Source organism: Bos indicus, chromosome 19, assembly GCF_029378745.1.
Source record: "Bos indicus isolate NIAB-ARS_2022 breed Sahiwal x Tharparkar chromosome 19, NIAB-ARS_B.indTharparkar_mat_pri_1.0, whole genome shotgun sequence".
NCBI classification, from domain to species: Eukaryota; Metazoa; Chordata; class Mammalia; order Artiodactyla; family Bovidae; genus Bos; species Bos indicus.
Window position 1 is genome coordinate 45,233,454 of NC_091778.1, and position 16,886 is coordinate 45,250,339.

The window sequence follows — 16,886 nt, forward strand, 5'->3', positions numbered from 1 at the left end:
AGTGGGTGAACAGCAGGGTAAAGGCGGAGCCAGAAACAGGCCAGGCTGCTGCCACACACGTGGGCAGGCAGATGCGTGTCCGCTCTGGTGGAGAATGGGGGCCTTCAGTCAACGTGCTGCACGCAGGAGGCCAGCCTGTAACAAGACCTACTGTGTGCCATGACCTGCCGGGGACCAGAAACCCAACTGAACCCACTCAGGTCCTGCTCTGGAGCCACAGTACATGGGCACACACGAGGCCCTCCAGAGCATGGATGGGGGGCAGCTGGAGCCTCAGGGGTGGGAGATCTGAGCAGGTGTCTCCCAGAGCAGGCGACCTTTGAGGGATGAGTCAGAAGGGACTTCCAAGTGGAGGGAACAGCAGGGAAGGGCGGGGAAATGTGAGGGGAATGATGCCTGAAGCAGAGCCAAACCAGGGCACGGGGGTTAGTGGGAGAGGGCAGGAGTCAGCAAACGTTTTAAGCTGGGAAATGAACCATTTCAGACAGATCCTTCCCTATGGGCAGTGGAGCAGAAGAGGGGACACCAGGTAGGAGGCTAGGCTGGTCTGGGTTAAAGGTCTTGAGATGGTAATTGAAAATGTGAGAATGAGGTGGAGTGTGTGTGTGTGTGTGTGTGTGTGTGTGTGTGTGTCTTGAGATGCTAACTGAAAATGTGAGAATGAGGTGGAGAGTGCACGCGCGTGCACGTGTGTGTGTGTGTGTGTGTGTGTGTGTGGACAGGGACAGCCAGGGCGTGCAGTCAGGGCAGGATGGGGACAGGCCGACCCTGAGGGGCTGAGAGGCCACCCTCCTCCACCCAGGAACTGAGGAGAGTTTCTGGGGCCAGGATTGGCCAGCCTCCCTCCTGCCCTCCCCTTCACTGCTGGGAACTCACAGCAGCTAGTGCTGTTTGACGGCCTCATTCCTCCCCCTAGAGGCTCCTGAAAGCAGAGCACTTTGGGTGAGTGGTTTTGTAGCTTGAGGGTCTCCATGGTCCCCAGAGTTGTGAAGTCAAGCCCTTGGTCCTCCTCAGGCAGGCATGTGAGCCCTTTTAGGAGCTAGGGAAATCAAATAAGAAAACCCTAACCAAGATTCACTGAAGGCATTGTTAGGGACCATGCTGTCCTGCTTGGAAGGTGGGGAGAGGCGCTCTTACTGAATCACTCCATCTCTGGAGTCAGACACACAGGATCCCAGCCTGGCTCCCCCTCACAAGCTGTGACCTTGAGCAAGTAGTTTCACTTTGCTAAGCCTTAAGTGCCTCATCCATGAAACAGACATAAGACCACCCATCTCAGAGGTGTTCAAACTGTGATAATCAGCCTGATCATATAATTTATTGTCAAAACCAAGGTTGCTGTTTACCCAGGGAGAGCCAAGAAATCTGTATGGTGATCTGAGTAAAGGTAGATATAAAAACAATCTGAGTATTCTAAAGCTCTGGGCTCATATGTATGGAGTTAGTGTTGTTAATGCAGATGCTGAGCAGAGCTGTTGGAACTCCAGTGTGACCTGCCAGTATTTCCTGGGCTGGGGTCTGGTCTCCAGCCAACATCAGAGAGCCCTGTCCAGTCCATTTCCCTGATTGATTCATTCGCCTTGGACGTGGCCGACTCAAGATACTCCAGAAAGTGGGAGAATGCAGACCTGGGGTTCAGCTGGGGGCCGGCTCCCCAGTCTGAGGGTATCCACAGGGGCCATCCCAACCCGGGGCTGGGGACTGGCCCAACACCTTCTCTGCACCAAGATCATGACTCTGGGCAAACCCTGTTTATCAGAGCAGTGAAGGGCCTATTTATAGTCTCAGCTGCTCCTTTCTCTGGGTCACGGGTGAGGGGGCAGGGTGGCTCCTCAGAGCAAGGGTGGCAGTCAGGCGAGGGAACCAGCCCTGCCCAGCTGCTGCTGCCCAGACTCCTGGATCCCCCGCCCTGGGCCCCCCTGCCATGGCGGAGGAGACCTTCCCCTTCACCTCCTCCACCCTGCGCTCTCTCCGCCTCCAGCGGGAGTGGCTGGAATGGGAGGACCGGCGGCGGGCAGCAGCCCAGCAGTGCCGGAGCCAAAGATGCCCCCCAAGTTCCCAGGCCCGGCTCACTAGGCCACGCCGCTCCTGCCGGGACCCAGCTGTGCACAATGCCCTGTTTTCTGGTGAGCTACAGCAGATCCAAGCCCTGTTCCAAGATGAAGACGCTGCCAACATGATTGTGGAGACTGTGAGCAACCAGCTGGCCTGGTCAGCTGAACAGGGTAAGGAGCACCTGGTGGGGGCAGAAGTGGAGGGGTAGGGAGGAAGGTGGGGGTGGGGATGGGAGAGAGCCTGGGCCAAATCTCCCCTTTCCAGCCCAGAGAATAGACCATCCCCTCCCACTGCCCATTGTAGATCCCTCCTAAACAGAGCTGAGGCATGCTTAGTGGTTTGTATGTCTTTCAGAATTAAAGTTATATTAACATGTTGTTGGAATTACATAGAAATACATGTATGTGTGCCAAGTCTGACTCTTTGCGACTCTATGGACTGTAGCCCGCCAGGCTCCTCTATCCATGGGATTTTCCAGGCAAGAATACTGGAGTGGGTTGCTATTTCCTTCTCCAGGGGATCTTCAAGACCCAGGGATCGAACCCGTGTCTCTTGAGTCTCTTGTATTGTCAGGAGGGTTCTTTACCACTAGCGCCACCTGGGAAGCCCACATAGAAATACAATTATATTCTAATGCAATTTTTTCTTCTGGATATATATCCACACAAATATTTTTTCTCTCATAGAATGAAATTATACACCAGATGCTATTTATAGCCTGATTTTTTTCATGTAACATGTTTCTGTGGCAATAACCATTAAGTCCATATAGTATTTTAAATAGACGCATAAATTCTATTGTATGGTTGGCCCATGATTTATACAGTGTTAGTCTCTCAGTCATGTCTGACTCTTTGAGACCCCACCAGGCTCCTCTGTGCATGGGATTTTCCAGGCAAGAATACTGGAGTGGGTTGCCATTTCCTTCTCCAGGGGCTCTTCCAACCGAAGGATCAAACATGGGTCTTCTGCATTGCAGGTAGATTCTTTACCATCTGAGCCACCCAGGGAAACCCAATAGATTGGTTAGATTAGATTCCTTTTTTTTTAAATCTACTTTAAATAACAATATGACCAACATCTTTGTATCCTTAGGATCTATCTGCCAATAAAAACTAATTTAAAAAAAGATCACTCCATTCTTAAGATTGACAAGGAGAAAAGACCAAAAAAAGACCAGACAAAAAAAGAGGAAAAAAAAACCAACACACACAAGAAAAACTGATTAACAGGAAATTGCCTCAACCCCCACCTATGGATTTGGAGGTTCAAAATCCTTGAAGAATTTATGCTGTTAGTCACCACTGGCTCCAAGGTCCTTTAGCTGCTAGAGATGTGACCCCACCCAGGGCATCTCGGTCTCATTCTGCAGCATGTCCCCCATCTCCCAAATGGAACTTGGCCTTAATTTCAATCTTAATAAAAAACAAAGCATGTTTTACCCAAGATTTAGGAAACCCAGGGATTCGCTTCCCTACAATGCAAACAACTGACAGTCTGATATTAGGCATCTATGTCCTTCAAACAAGACCTTGGCTATTTCCACAATTTGGATCCAACACCAGTCCTATGATCAACCCCTCCTCCTACCCTTCCTTTCCCCACTCCCACCTCTTATCCCCCACCCTCCACCCTTCCCCACACTTTCACCCCACCCTTCCCACCCCAGGAATATCCTAGGACTTCTTCAGCTTTCCTCTTGGCTACTCCCCAAGTCAGTTCCAGGCCCTCCTGTGCATAACTCCTTCCCCTCCCAAATATTAGAGCGCCTAAGTTAACAAAAAGAGCCAAGGACTCCACCAGTAGCTCAAAGACCCAGAAGTTTCCTCAATAGGATTCACCTCCTTAGCTGCCCTTGTAGTTTTAAAGAGCAATTAAGGGAATTTGCTGGCAGTCTAGTGGTTAGGACTCAGCACTCTTACTGCCAGGGCCCAGGTTCAATCCCTGGTCAGGGAACTAAGATCCCACAAGCTGCTGAGTAGGGCCAAAAAAAAGAGCAATTAAATGTTTCTTTCTATGACACATACGTTTTTCACAGACTGACAAACTGTTCTAAAAGGCTGTTCCAGATTACACTCTTAACTGGGGGCTTGAGGGAGCCCCTCTCCACAGGTACAGATAGGCACAGGGTTTGTGCTCAGCCCAACATGCAGAGTTGTACACGACAGCATGCCCTGCCCCCTGGCCTCATACACACCCAGCTAAAACTGCCTGCTCTCTCCAGGGTTCTGGGTGCTGACCCCCAAGGCCAAGCACACTGCACCTCTCACCATCGTTGCTGCCCGAGGCTACACCAACTGCGCCCGCTACCTGATCCGGCAGGGAGCTGAGCTGGATGCTCGGGTTGGGGGCCGGGCAGCCTTACACGAGGCCTGTGCCCGGGCCCAGTTCGACTGTGTGCAGTTGCTGGTGACCTTCGGCGCCAAGGTCAACGTGTTGTCCGAGGAAGGCACAACCCCCTTGCACCTCTGCACAGTCCCCGAGTCCTTACAGTAGGTGTCCAGGGGTTGAGATGGTTTGGGGAGGCGGAGTGTGTACACGTGTGCATGTGTGTGTGTGTCTCCAGCTCACATAACAGAAAACATCTCCTTGTAGCAGCTTGGGAGACAGGTCACATTCTCTGAGGATAAAACTGAGACTCAGAAAGGTTTAGTGACCTCTCCAAAGTCACATCAGCTAAGCCCACGAAGCAGAAGCCTTGTTGTTTTGGGGGAAAACTCTTTTCAACTGCAGTTTCCTATTGCCTGGGAACCCTTTGCAGCCACATTCCTAGTTGTTTAGAGGTAGGCATCAAGAAAGATCTGACCTAGTGTTTTCCCATCTTAATATGAGGCACACCTCCTCTTCCCACCTTTTTAAGGTCAACAGGTTCTTGGACCCTCTACATGATGGTATTTGCACTTTTACAAGTCAGGCCCAGAGATAGAGCTGGCGAGGGTAAGGAATCAAGGGCTCCTGGAAGATACTCTACAGCCCCAGTGCTGGGGCCCTCTCCCCACGTAGATCTAGATCAGTGATGGACCCAGAAATGATCCAAAATTTCCAGTCCTTTCTTGAGTTTTATGCGCACGTGGTGTACTTTCTAGCAGACTTGATCCTTTTTTTCCCCCAATTTTTTATTTTATTTATTTCTGGCTGCACTGGGTCTCCCTTGTTGCCTAACAGCTTTCTCTAGTTGTGGTGAGTAGGGGCTACTCGTTGCAGCACTTGGGCTTCTCATTGGGGTGGCTTCTCTTGTTGAAGAGCACAGGCTCTAGGCGTGCAGGCTTCAGTAGCTGCAGCACGTGGGCTCAGTAGTTGTGGCACACAGGCTTAGTTGCTCCGTGGCATGTGGAATCTTCCTGGAACAGGAATCAAACCCATGTCCCCTGCATTGGCAGGTAAATTCCAACCACCGGACCACGAGGGAAGTCCAGACTTAATCCTTTTAAGTGAAATGAGAATGGAACCTGACTGAGCGAGCTTCTTGGAGTTATTTAAATTTAGTATATACAATAGAAACAAAAATTAGTCTATGATTAGAATTTACCAAGAAAATAAATTATGTAGTTTGTGGCTGGCTAGATGCTGCTCAACTCTTTGTCCCTGAGCATGCACTGAAGGGAGCTGGAACTCTGTTTTGGGGAATGACCCTTGGTCATCAGGGTTTCACTGGAGTCTGATGGATCTGCTCCTGAGTTTCCAGTGGCTCCTGTTCTGGCTTTTTAAATTACTGTTAGTTTAGTGTGATCATTAATTTAGTTTGCAAGAATGTTTGGTTTACCCCGTGGTGGTTTAACGATGCGAATTTGCCTCAACAGTGTTTGACCTATAATTTTTCCAGGAACTAGAAGACTGAACCAGTGTTCCCTAAAGCTGTGCTCCCTATAGACTGTGCTCCCTAAAATCTGGTTTGGGTTTGGTTGTTTTCTCTAGAGGGAGTGGAGTAAGGGGGACACCCAAGTGCCTTTCCTTTGCTGGAGTGGGTGTGGTTGGCCAAGAAGGGTGGTCTTTATATTTGGGAAGCCCTTCATGTTTGGAGGCAGGAAGAAAATACTAATTAGGACTTTGGATTTTTTTTTTTTTACTTTAACTAATTAGGACTTCTATTTCTATTTTCTTTTGTGGTGGGGGGGAAGGGTTACACTCAATTTTCTATGCTTCATTGTGTACAGATTAATGGGTTTTCAAGACTTTTTTTGAAAAGTGGCTATCAAAAGGTTAGGAGAGACCACTCACAAGTGATTCAGAGCCAGGCCTTGGGGTCCCAATCTGATGGGGGAGTCAGGTTAGATTCTGGGAGGCACAGTCTTAGGCAATGAGTATTAATTACCCTGCAGTCACTAACTTGCTGTGTGTCCTGAGCTGCACCACAACCTTTCTGGGCTGAAAACCGAAATGTTCCAGGTGGCTTGGATGGGCCCTCCTCCTCTTCTGTCTAGTCACGGGGCCTCCATGAGTCTGGCGGTGGTCAACAGGCTCACCTGAGCCAAGAGGGGTGGGAAGAAGGGGTCACGGATGACAGGATTTGCCTCGGGGGCCTTGTACCTTGTCCCCAGGTGCGCCAAGCTGCTGCTGGAGGCCGGAGCGACTGTGAACTTGGCCGCGCGAGACAGCGAGGTGACGCCCCTGCACGTGGCCGCGGCACGCGGCCTGGAGGGGCATGTGGCTCTCTACCTGGAGCATGGCGCCGATGTGAACCTGCGCACAAGCCAGGGCGAGACGGCCCTGAACGCGGCGTGCGCTGGGGCCGAGGGGCCGAGCAGCAGCCGTCGCCACCAGGCCGCCGCGCGCCGGCTTCTGGAGGCTGGGGCCGATGCCCGGGCGGCCGGACGCAAGCGCCACACGCCGCTGCACAACGCCTGTGCCAACGGCTGCGGGGCTCTGGCCGAGCTGCTGCTGCGCCACGGGGCCTGTGCGGCGGTCCCCAACGGAGCGGGCCAAACACCCATGGACTGCGCACTGCAGGCTGTCCAGGACGCCCCCAACTGGGAGCCCGAGGTCCTCTTTGCCGCGCTGCTGGACTATGGGGCCCAACCTGTACGCCCAGAGGTGAGAGGCTCCTGGCGGGCAGGGGTGCCTGGAACTGGAATTGCCCAGCTACCGGGGAAGAGAAGCCAAAAGATAGAGCCCATCGTCTGTGCCAGAGGTCGGTCCCCATCTAGGGAAGGACCAGCGAGAGTTAGGGAGGAGAGTGTCCAACAGAGAAGAAAGCCCCCAAGGAGATTGGAACACACTTGAAATGTGGGATAAACTGAGGCTAGAGAAGGATTAGGAGGGACTCAGATCTTGGCATCTCAAATTGGGATATAACTATAGTGGCCCAGGCTGGTTGGTAGAAACATGGTGCCCTTAAGAATCTCTTCTGGTTTCTAGATGCTGAGACACTGTGCCAACTTCCCTCGGGCCCTAGAAGTCCTGCTTAATGCCTACCCTTGTGTCCCATCCTGTGATACCTGGGTGGAGGCCGTGCTTCCTGAGTTGTGGCAGGTATGTCCACCCCACCAGCACAGCTCCTTCCTGGGCTCTGAGGGAGGTAGAGAGGAAGGGTGAACCCTAGGCCTATACCCCCAGGATGGGCTTCCTGGAAGCAGGAGCAAGGGGAACCCTGGGCTGGAGGAGGATGGGCAGAGTGAAACCTCTGGGTACCCTGCCTCCGGCAGCTTAGAACAACCTTTAATTACACACACCTCTCTAGCCTCTCTCTTACCTGCATCAGTATAGACATTTATCAGGCATCTCTGACTCAGTAGACAGCACTGTTGGAGTTGGGGGAGGCGGGTGTAGACATGGCTGAGACCCTGCCCTGCAGTGTGGTCTCAGCTCCCATGACCCCTGCAGGGCCTTTGGTTCTGAATCTGAGTCCTGTGAGATATGCTACATGCCCAGGTGGATCCATGTTGTAGAATCTCAGGGCCCCACCACTAGGTTGCCCCCAGAGGGAAGGGTGTTGGGCCATCTGACCATGTTCCACTCCTGGCCTAGGAGCACGAAGCCTTCTATAGCTCGGTCCTGAGCATGGTGAACCAGCCAAGACGGCTGCAGCACCTGGCCCGGCTGGCTATGCGTGCTCAGCTGGGTAGCCGTTGCCGAGAGGCTGCCTCCTGCCTCCCACTGCCCCCGCTCCTCAAGGACTACTTGTTGCTGCGTGTGGAGGGGCGTATCCAGTGAGCCCCATGCCCAGCCACTCCCAGAGCTTGTCCTTCCCCCTCCATCAGTAATCCCTCCCAACCCTGGAGGACTAGTCTCTGACCTTCTTGTCCACACTCTTGTCCACATGTCCTTCGGGGCCAGCTCATCCATTTATTGGCTTCTTGAGCCACCTGCTGACCTCCAGCCCAACCTGAACTTCAGCTCCTCTCTCTAATGGGAAGGTCTGCAGATTCAACCTTTGCCCGCATCCTCCTCCTTTGCCTAAATGGATGATGGCCCCTCCATCTAGGCAGACCCCAAGCCAGGAGGAAGTGATCTTGTCATCCCGTCTCCCCTGCTCCTCATGTACCCATTCAGCCTCCTAAAGAGGGACAGACTCTGCCTCTAGCTGTACTGCCAATGCCCGATCTACCTTTGTCACCTTGAGGGAGGACCTCACTGACAGGTCTTGAAATCCCCATGCCCTGCAAGGATGCTGGAATGACCTTTGGGAATCAGAGCTCCGATCATGACCTTTAGTGGCTCTACACTACCTTCAGGCTAATATCAAAACTCAACAAGGCAGAATAAGTATTTAGTCCCTGCCTCCGCCAAGCTCTCTGGCCTCCTGATATTGCTTTCCCCTTCTAAGGCCCCTGTAACCCAGCCTTAGCAAATGAGTTACTGGATTGCCAGATATGAGCTTCTCCCCTTAGCTTCCACGCACCTACTTGTGCAGTTCCCTCTGCTTGGTCTACCCTTCCCACATCTTTTTTTGCCTTGGTTGAAGCTGATATGATCCTCAAGACTCAGCCCAATAGCCCTCTCTCTGCAGAGCCTATTTCAACTCCGGTAGGTAGCCTTCCTTGGTATTGTACTTATTTATTTAGGAACCTATATCTGCCTCAATGACACTGAGACCGGACTATATTCCTTAAACAGGCCTTTCAGGAAATGGCTGTTGAGGGAGAAAGAAATGCATGATGTCCATGACCCATTTATGGTTGTGTTCCCCACCCCCCAGTGATGCACAGTGTCTTAAACTATGGTCTTGTGGTCTTTGAGGATCCATGACAGGAGAACCAGCCATCAGCTTTCCCCTACTCTCTCTCACTTCCTGCTCTGGTCCCAGAGGCAAAATTACCACTATTCATCCTTAAGAGGAAGCTTTTTAAGCTAAGCCAGTTTTTATGAATGCAAATAAATGATTTGTGCACAGACCAAAGCGTGGCTGTTGTTAGGTTGAAATATGCCTGAGATACCCATCGCTCCGTGTTTATTCCCCATCCTTTGTACTCTTCTGTATCCCCAAGTTTTCTGCACAGATCAGTTGTTACTCTTGTGATAGGAAAAAGGGTGTAAGAACAACACAGGAGGACTTCCCTGGTGGTCCAATGGTTAAGATTCCACCAGCCAATGCAGGGAACAAGGGTTTGATCCCTGGTCAGGGAAGATCCCATGTGCCTAGGGACAACTAAGCCCATGTGCCACAACTACTGAGCCCACGCACCAAGAGCCCATGCTCTGCAACAATAGAAGCCACCTCAATGAGAAGCCCACACACTGCAGCTAGAGAGTAGCCTCCGCTTGCCGCAACTAGAAAAAGCCAGTGTGCAGCAATGAAGACCCAGCACAACCAAAAGGAATTAATTACTTAATTTTAAAATTGTGTGTGTGTGTGTGTGTTTAAAGTACAACAAGAGGAACCTTTCCAGACCCTGAACTTTCAGTACCCACTGGAGGAGGTGGCTGTCAGCAGCCTGTTCTCCTGTCCCTTTGCTGAAGTGAGGGACTCTGGGCTCTCTACTCTCACTGCCATGTGGAGTCACATGGTAGAGACAGATCAGGAGTCCTGGGTCAGCCTTTTTGCAGCTGCTGCCCATCCTCCCCTCCTCTGCAGAGAGTCGCATCTGTAGGTATTTCCTTTCAATAACTAGAAGATAGTCTTTGACCTCGTTATACAGAGTAGCAACCTCTCCTTTCTGGATGAAATTTTTGCTTTAATTTCACAGATCCAAAAGGCCAAGTGAAGAGACAGAAGTACCCTCTAGTCCTGGGGCCAAGCCAGGAGCCTCACTCTCAGGGGAGAATACTAAGCTGTCTCCCCCTTTAGAGCAGGCAGACCCCAGTGAGCGTGGCTTTTTCTGGTATTCTTACAATGACAAGATACCCAATTTAAAAAGTCCCAAAGACGCATGTGATTATGTATCTGATTTTGGGATGAGATTTTTCTATGTAAAAGCATAGAAGAAAAAAGACTCATCTGGATACAGACTTATCTGGATACAGAAAAAAATTTAAATTTGGTTATAAAAGCCCTGAATCATAAACACAAGTAAAAGGCAAAATGTTGACAAAAGTATCTGTCACTAAAAGATTTCATTTTCTTGATGTCTGAGGGCAGGAATGACATCTCTTTTATTTACCATTGCTGACTTGGTGCTTGTACAGTGTCTTGCAGAGAGTGGACACGCAAATATCTGTCAAAGTAATGAATGGTCATGCTCAACCTCACCAGTAATTAAGGAAATGCAAATTAAAACAATAATAAGATACAATTCTCTTACTAGATTGAGGGACTGGTTTTTTCTGGTTGTGCCACACAGATTGCAGGATCTTAGTTCCCTGACCAGGGATTGAATCGGGCCACTGTGGTGAAAGCACCGAGTCCTAACCACTGGACCACGAGGGAATTCCTTCGGGGGGTACATTTTAAAGACTAATACTCAGTACCTGTGATGATTTGGAGACACAAGTTCTTGCTCATACAAGGGGGTCAGAAAGGAAACTGCCTCTTTGATGGGCAATTAAGCAATGCCCTTCAATTGCTCCCCAGTTACACCAAAGGCTGGTACACACGGCAGTATTCATCCCAGCCTTGCTTGCAACAACTCAACATGTGGGAAATGGTAAACAAATCCACACTGTGGAATATAATTCAGTCCTTACAAAGGGTATACCCGCAGCAGGAGAGATCTGGGCATAGAGTCCAAGTGACGAGCACGTGTACTGCCTTGGGAAAGATTACCAAGACTATTACCAAGGTTGAAATATAACATGTACAGCAAGCAAAACCAAACCTCATGATTGAAGCTGAATAGAAAAAGGCCTGAAAGGCAGGTGCCCAAGAATTTCCTCTGAGGAGAGAGGAACTGTGCCAGTGGGGCTTTTTATGGTCTGCATTTGAATTTTTGACAAAGGGGTGTACCCATGGATTCTTGGGAAATTTAAAGAAAAATTGAAGGGAAGAGAAGGCAAAAGGCCTAAATTGTTAATTTACAAGGTGGTTGATGAAACATGACAAATGTGCTAGCTCACTAGCGATCCAGTGAATGTAAATTAAAGGAGCAGACACCCCTCTGCCTAGCAAATGGGCAAACATGAAACAACTTATCTAGTGGTTAGGGAAGGAGTACTTTCTGATTTTTTTATAAAATGGATTTACTATAAATGTATTCAGTTAAGGCAACATCCAAGATTCACAGATACATTCATCACTCCGTAGCCATCATAATTTGACATAAAGGTATAAAAATACCCAAGTTCAATATTTTAGGGAAAATAAACAGATAAGGATCTAAGACCCATTGAAATGTTAATTTTAAATGATTATTACATATAAGAGGCCAGCTTTAGACAGTGATGTAGTCCCAACTAAGTCTTCATTCTTTCCTTTCTTTTCCCCTCGTAATTCCTCCACCATCAAAAACCTAACCCCAGGGCTTTCCTGGTGGTACAGTGATTTAAGAATCTGCCTGCCAACGCAGGGTATATAGGTTCGGTGCCTGCTGTAGGAAGATCCCACATGCCACAGAACAACTAAGCCCAGGCACCACAATCACTGAATCTGGGCTCTAAACCCCACGGGCTGCACACTAGAGCCTGTGCTCTGAAACAAGAGAAGCTACCATAATAACAAGCCCACGTACGGTAATGAAGAGTAGTCCCCGCTCACTGCAAATAGAGAAAGCCTGTGTGCAGCAACAAAGCTCCACCACAGCCAAATTATATATATGTATGTGTATATACATATATGTATAATAAATCTTGAAAAACCCTAATCCCAAAAGTCCCTCTTTCAAAAGGTGGCACTAGTGGTAGAGGACCCGTCTCCCAATGCAGAAGACGCAAGAAGCAAGATGCAAGATGCGGGTTTGATCCCTGGGTCAGGAAGATCCCCTGGAGGAGGCCATGGCAACCTATTCCATATTCTTGCCTGGAGAATCCCATGCACAGAGGAGTCTGCGGGCTACCATTCATAGGGTTGCAAAGAGTCAGAGTGACTTAGCATAGCAGGACTCAGAACACCCTTAACTGCATCCTGTCCTTTGCTGTACACATTCACAAAATGCATCCCTAGCTCTTCCCCCATCTTCTCTGAATTGCATCTATCATTCGCTTAATAAATTTTTATCAAGTATTTGCTGCATGCAGGCACTGGATAGACTTTGGGAATACTGGAATAAAAACAAAACTTAGTTCCTGCCTTCACAGAATTTGGTAAGACAGAAAAATGAAAAATGACATGTAGCGTGGGGAATGTGGGGAATGCTATATAACACAGGGTGTATATCCCTAATCCTGAATAAATGGATCAGGAATCCGGGGCTGTAGGCAAGACAGATTTCCCACATCCTCTGCAGGGCAAGCCCTAGTTGCTGGCTCAGCCCTTCCTGGCTTCAGAGGCCACTGCTCAGTCATTGATTCCCTTCTCAGATTGCATTTATCTTCACTTCTCCCCTTCTCCTCTGTTCTTTCGTCATGGCTTATAAACATCTTTAGGATTCTCCTATTTCTCTAAACCTCCCCCATCTATTCCCTGTTCCTCTCTAGCCTCTACACTGTTTGGGGGGACAAGAACATTATTAGGGCTCTCCTGACACAACTGAAGCGACTTAGCAGCAGCAGCAGCACACTGTTGATGGGCATGAAAATAGGTACAACCTTCTAGAGAACAACGCAGCACCGTATAGCAAAAATCTTAAAAATGTGAACATCCTTTGACCCAGCAATTCTATTTCCAGGAATAAATTCCTATTTCCAGGAATTTATCCTAGGGGAAAAAAAAATCATGGATGTGTACAAATAACCGTCATCAAAGATGTTTATCAAAGTGCAGTTTAAAAACACAGTAGTGGGCTTTCCTGATGGCTCAGATGGTAAAGAATCGACCTGCAATGCAGGAAACCAGGGTTGGATCCCTGGTTTGGGAAGATCCTCTCAAGAAGGGAATGGCTACCCACTCCAGTATTCTTGCCTGCTGCAACGACTGAAGCCCACGTGCCCTAGAGCCAGTGCCCCACAACAAGAAAAGCGACTGCAATGAGAAGCCCGAGCACTACAAAGAATAGCCCCTGCTTACCCCAACTAAAGAAAAGCCTGCACAGCAAAAAAGACCCAGCCCAAACAAAAATAAAACAACAACAACAACAAAGTAGTAAACGTCCCTGGCGGTCCAGTGGTTGAGACACTGCTTTTCCAACGCTAGGAGTGTGGGTTCTATCCCTGAGCTAAGATCCTACATGCTATGCCGCATGGCCAAACAAAAACAAAAAGCAGCCAAGTACTGAAAACAATCTGAATGTCTGTCCAAATGAGACAATGAATTTAAAAATTACAGTGCAGCATGGAAAGTAATACTGTTGAATATCTATTTAAACTATTCTCTGATGCTCTAAAAATATTCATTGACAAGTGTGGAATGCTTCCTTAAATTAATACTTTATTGGAATATAGTTGATTTAACAATGTTGTGTTAGTTTCTCCTGTATAGAAAAGTGAATCAGTTATGGATAACATATATCCAGTCTTTTTTAGATTCTATTCCCATATAGGTTATTACAGAGTATTGAATAGAGTTCCGTGTACTATTCAATAAGTTCTCACTATCTATTTATATATAGTAGTGCATATATGTCAATCCCAACCTGCCAATTTATCCCTTCCCCTTCCCCTTTCTGGTAACTACAAGTTTGTTTTTCCATCTGTGACTGAACTTCTGTTTTGGAAATAAGTTCATTTGTACCATTTCTTTAGATTCCACATATAAGCAATATCATATGATATTTGTTTTTCTGTCTGTGAAATGCTTTATGGTAATACAATATATTTAAGTCGCTTCAGTCGTGTCTGACTCTTTGCGACCCTGTGCACCGTAGCCCACCAGTTCTCCTCTGTCCATGGGATTCTCCAGGCATGAATACTGAAGTGGGTTGCCATGACCTTCTTCAGGAGATCTTCCCGACCCAGGGATCAAACCCATGTCTCTCATGTCTCCTGCATTGGCAGATGGGTTCTTTACCACTAGTGCCACCTGGGAAGGCCACATAGAAACAAAGTCATATTCTAATGCAACTTTTTTCTCTGGATATATAGCCGCACACATATTTTTTCTTTCATAGGATGAAATTATACTCCAGATGCTATTTATGGTAATAGCTAAAGAATAGGAAACCAAAAAAAAAAAAAAAAGAATAGGAAACCAAATATTGACAATAACATCATATAATATATATATATCGTTTTCTATCTTGAAAGTCGCTCAGTTCAGTTCAGTTCAGTCGCTCAGTCGTGTCCGACTCTTTGCAACCCCATGAATTGCAGCACGCCAGGCCTCCCTGTCCATCACCAACTCCTGGAGTTCACTCAGACTCACGTCCATCGAGTCAGTGATGCCATCCAGCCATCTCATCCTCTGTCACCCTCTTCTCCTCCTGCCCCCAATCCCTCCCAGCATCAGGGTCTTTTCCAATGAGTCAACTCCTCGCATGAGGTGGCCAAAGTACTGGAGTTTCAGCTTTAGCATCATTCCTTCCAAAGAAATCCCAGGGCTGATCTCTTTCAGAATGGACTGGTTGGATCTCCTTGCAGTCCAAGGGACTCTCAAGAGTCTTCTCCAACACCACAGTTCAAAAGTCGCTCAGTGGTGTCCAACTCTGTGACACCAGTATTCTCCAGGCCAGAATACTGAAGTGAGTAGCCTTTCCCTTCTCCAGGGGATCTTCCCAACCCAGGAATCAAACCCAGGTCTCCTGCATTGCAGGCAGATTCTTTACCAACTGAGCTATCAAAGAAGCCCTATATATATATTTAGCAAGGAGTGAGTGAGATGGATGATTTTAGCTATACCACTAACTGTATAATTTGGACAGTTATTTGATCTTTCTGAGCCTCGGTTTCCAAATCTGTAAAGTGGATACAATATGATATACTTGATAGGGCTCCTGAGATAATGTATATGAAGTGCTTAGTACAGAGCCTGGCACATAATAAACTCTCAAAACATTAAGTGGTTCAACTCAGTGCTTTTTCATTCCCTCAAATATTTATTGAGAGCCCTTGAACCTGCTATCCTATTTGGAACTTCACTTGGTAAATCTCAGTACTCAGTCTTCAAAATTTTCTTTTTGGCAATGGCATACTGCCTGTGGGATCTTAGTTCCCCAACCAGGGATCGAACCTGGGCCACAGCACTGAAAGCACTGAGTTATGGAGAAATTAAAACAGTACCTCACAATCATAATATTGATCAAAGGAAGTCAGACAGGAGTTTCCCTGGTGGCTCAGTGGTAAATAATTTGCCTGCCAGTGCAGGAAACAAGTCAGATACCTGATCCAGGAAGATCCCACCTGCCATACAGCAACTAAACCCATGGCCACAACTACTGAGCCTGTGCTCTACAGCCCAGGAGTCACATCTACTTAAGTCCGACCACCCTAAAGCCCATGCTCTGCAAGAAGAGAAGGCACTGCTATAAGAAGTTGGTACAACTCAACTGTCAGGTAGCCCCTGCTCGCCACAACTAGAGAGTAGCCCATGCAGCAGCTAAGACCCAGCACAGCCAAAAAGAAAGAAAGAAAAAAACCCTCAGACAAAATAAGTGCAAAGAGGGACTAAAACTAATACTTGTACATCAATGTTCACAGAAACATTATTTATAATACCCAAAGGTGGAAACAACACAAATGTCCACTGATAGATGATTGGATTAAAAAATGTGATATAAAAAAAAAAAATGTGATATATACATACAATGGAATATTGCTCAGCCTTAAAAAGGAATGAAATTTTGTTATGTTCAGTCGCTCAGTCGTGTCCAACTCTTTGCGACCCCATGAACCGCAACACACCAGGCCTCCCTGTCCATCACCAACTCCCGGAGTCCACCCAAACCCATGTCCATTGTGTCAGTGATGCCATCCAACCATCTCATCCTCTGTCATCCCCTTCTCCTCCTGCCCTCAATCATTCCCAGCATCAGGGTCTTTTCAAATGAGTCAGCTCTTCGCATCAGGTCTACAACATAGATAATCCTTGAAAACATCCTAAGTGAAATAAACCAGACAAAAAGGATAGATATTGTATAATTCCACTTACATGAGTTACCTAGAATAGGCAAATTCACAGAAGACATAAAGTAGAATAAAGTGGGGAGGAGGAAAAATGGATACAAGAAAATGGACAGTAATGATGGGTACACAACACTGTGAATTAATACCACTGAACTAGACACTTTAAATAGTCAAGAATGTTAAGTTTTATTTATATTTTACCACAATAAAAAAGGCTGAAAAAGAAAAAAAAAAAAGCCACACACCAAGAGTACATACTGTTTGATTCCACTTGTACAAAATACAAAACCAGAAAACTAATCTATGGTGGTAGAAATCAGAATAGTGACTACTCTTTGGAAGTGAGTGGCTGGAAGAGGACTGAAGGG

The 16,886-nt window shown here is 47.7% G+C and overlaps 1 protein-coding gene across 1 annotated transcript; it reads left to right on the forward strand.

The window, feature by feature from the left end:
- The first annotated feature begins 1,806 nt into the window (after nucleotides 1-1,806).
- On the forward strand, nucleotides 1,807-9,391 carry ASB16 (ankyrin repeat and SOCS box containing 16). Its single transcript, XM_019982011.2, has 5 exons — nucleotides 1,807-2,225; nucleotides 4,280-4,547; nucleotides 6,594-7,086; nucleotides 7,411-7,524; nucleotides 8,020-9,391. Exons 1-5 carry the CDS (start codon nucleotides 1,925-1,927, stop codon nucleotides 8,203-8,205), a joined length of 1,362 nt encoding a protein of 453 aa, XP_019837570.1. The 5' UTR covers nucleotides 1,807-1,924; the 3' UTR covers nucleotides 8,206-9,391.
- The last annotated feature ends 7,495 nt before the right edge of the window (nucleotides 9,392-16,886 follow it).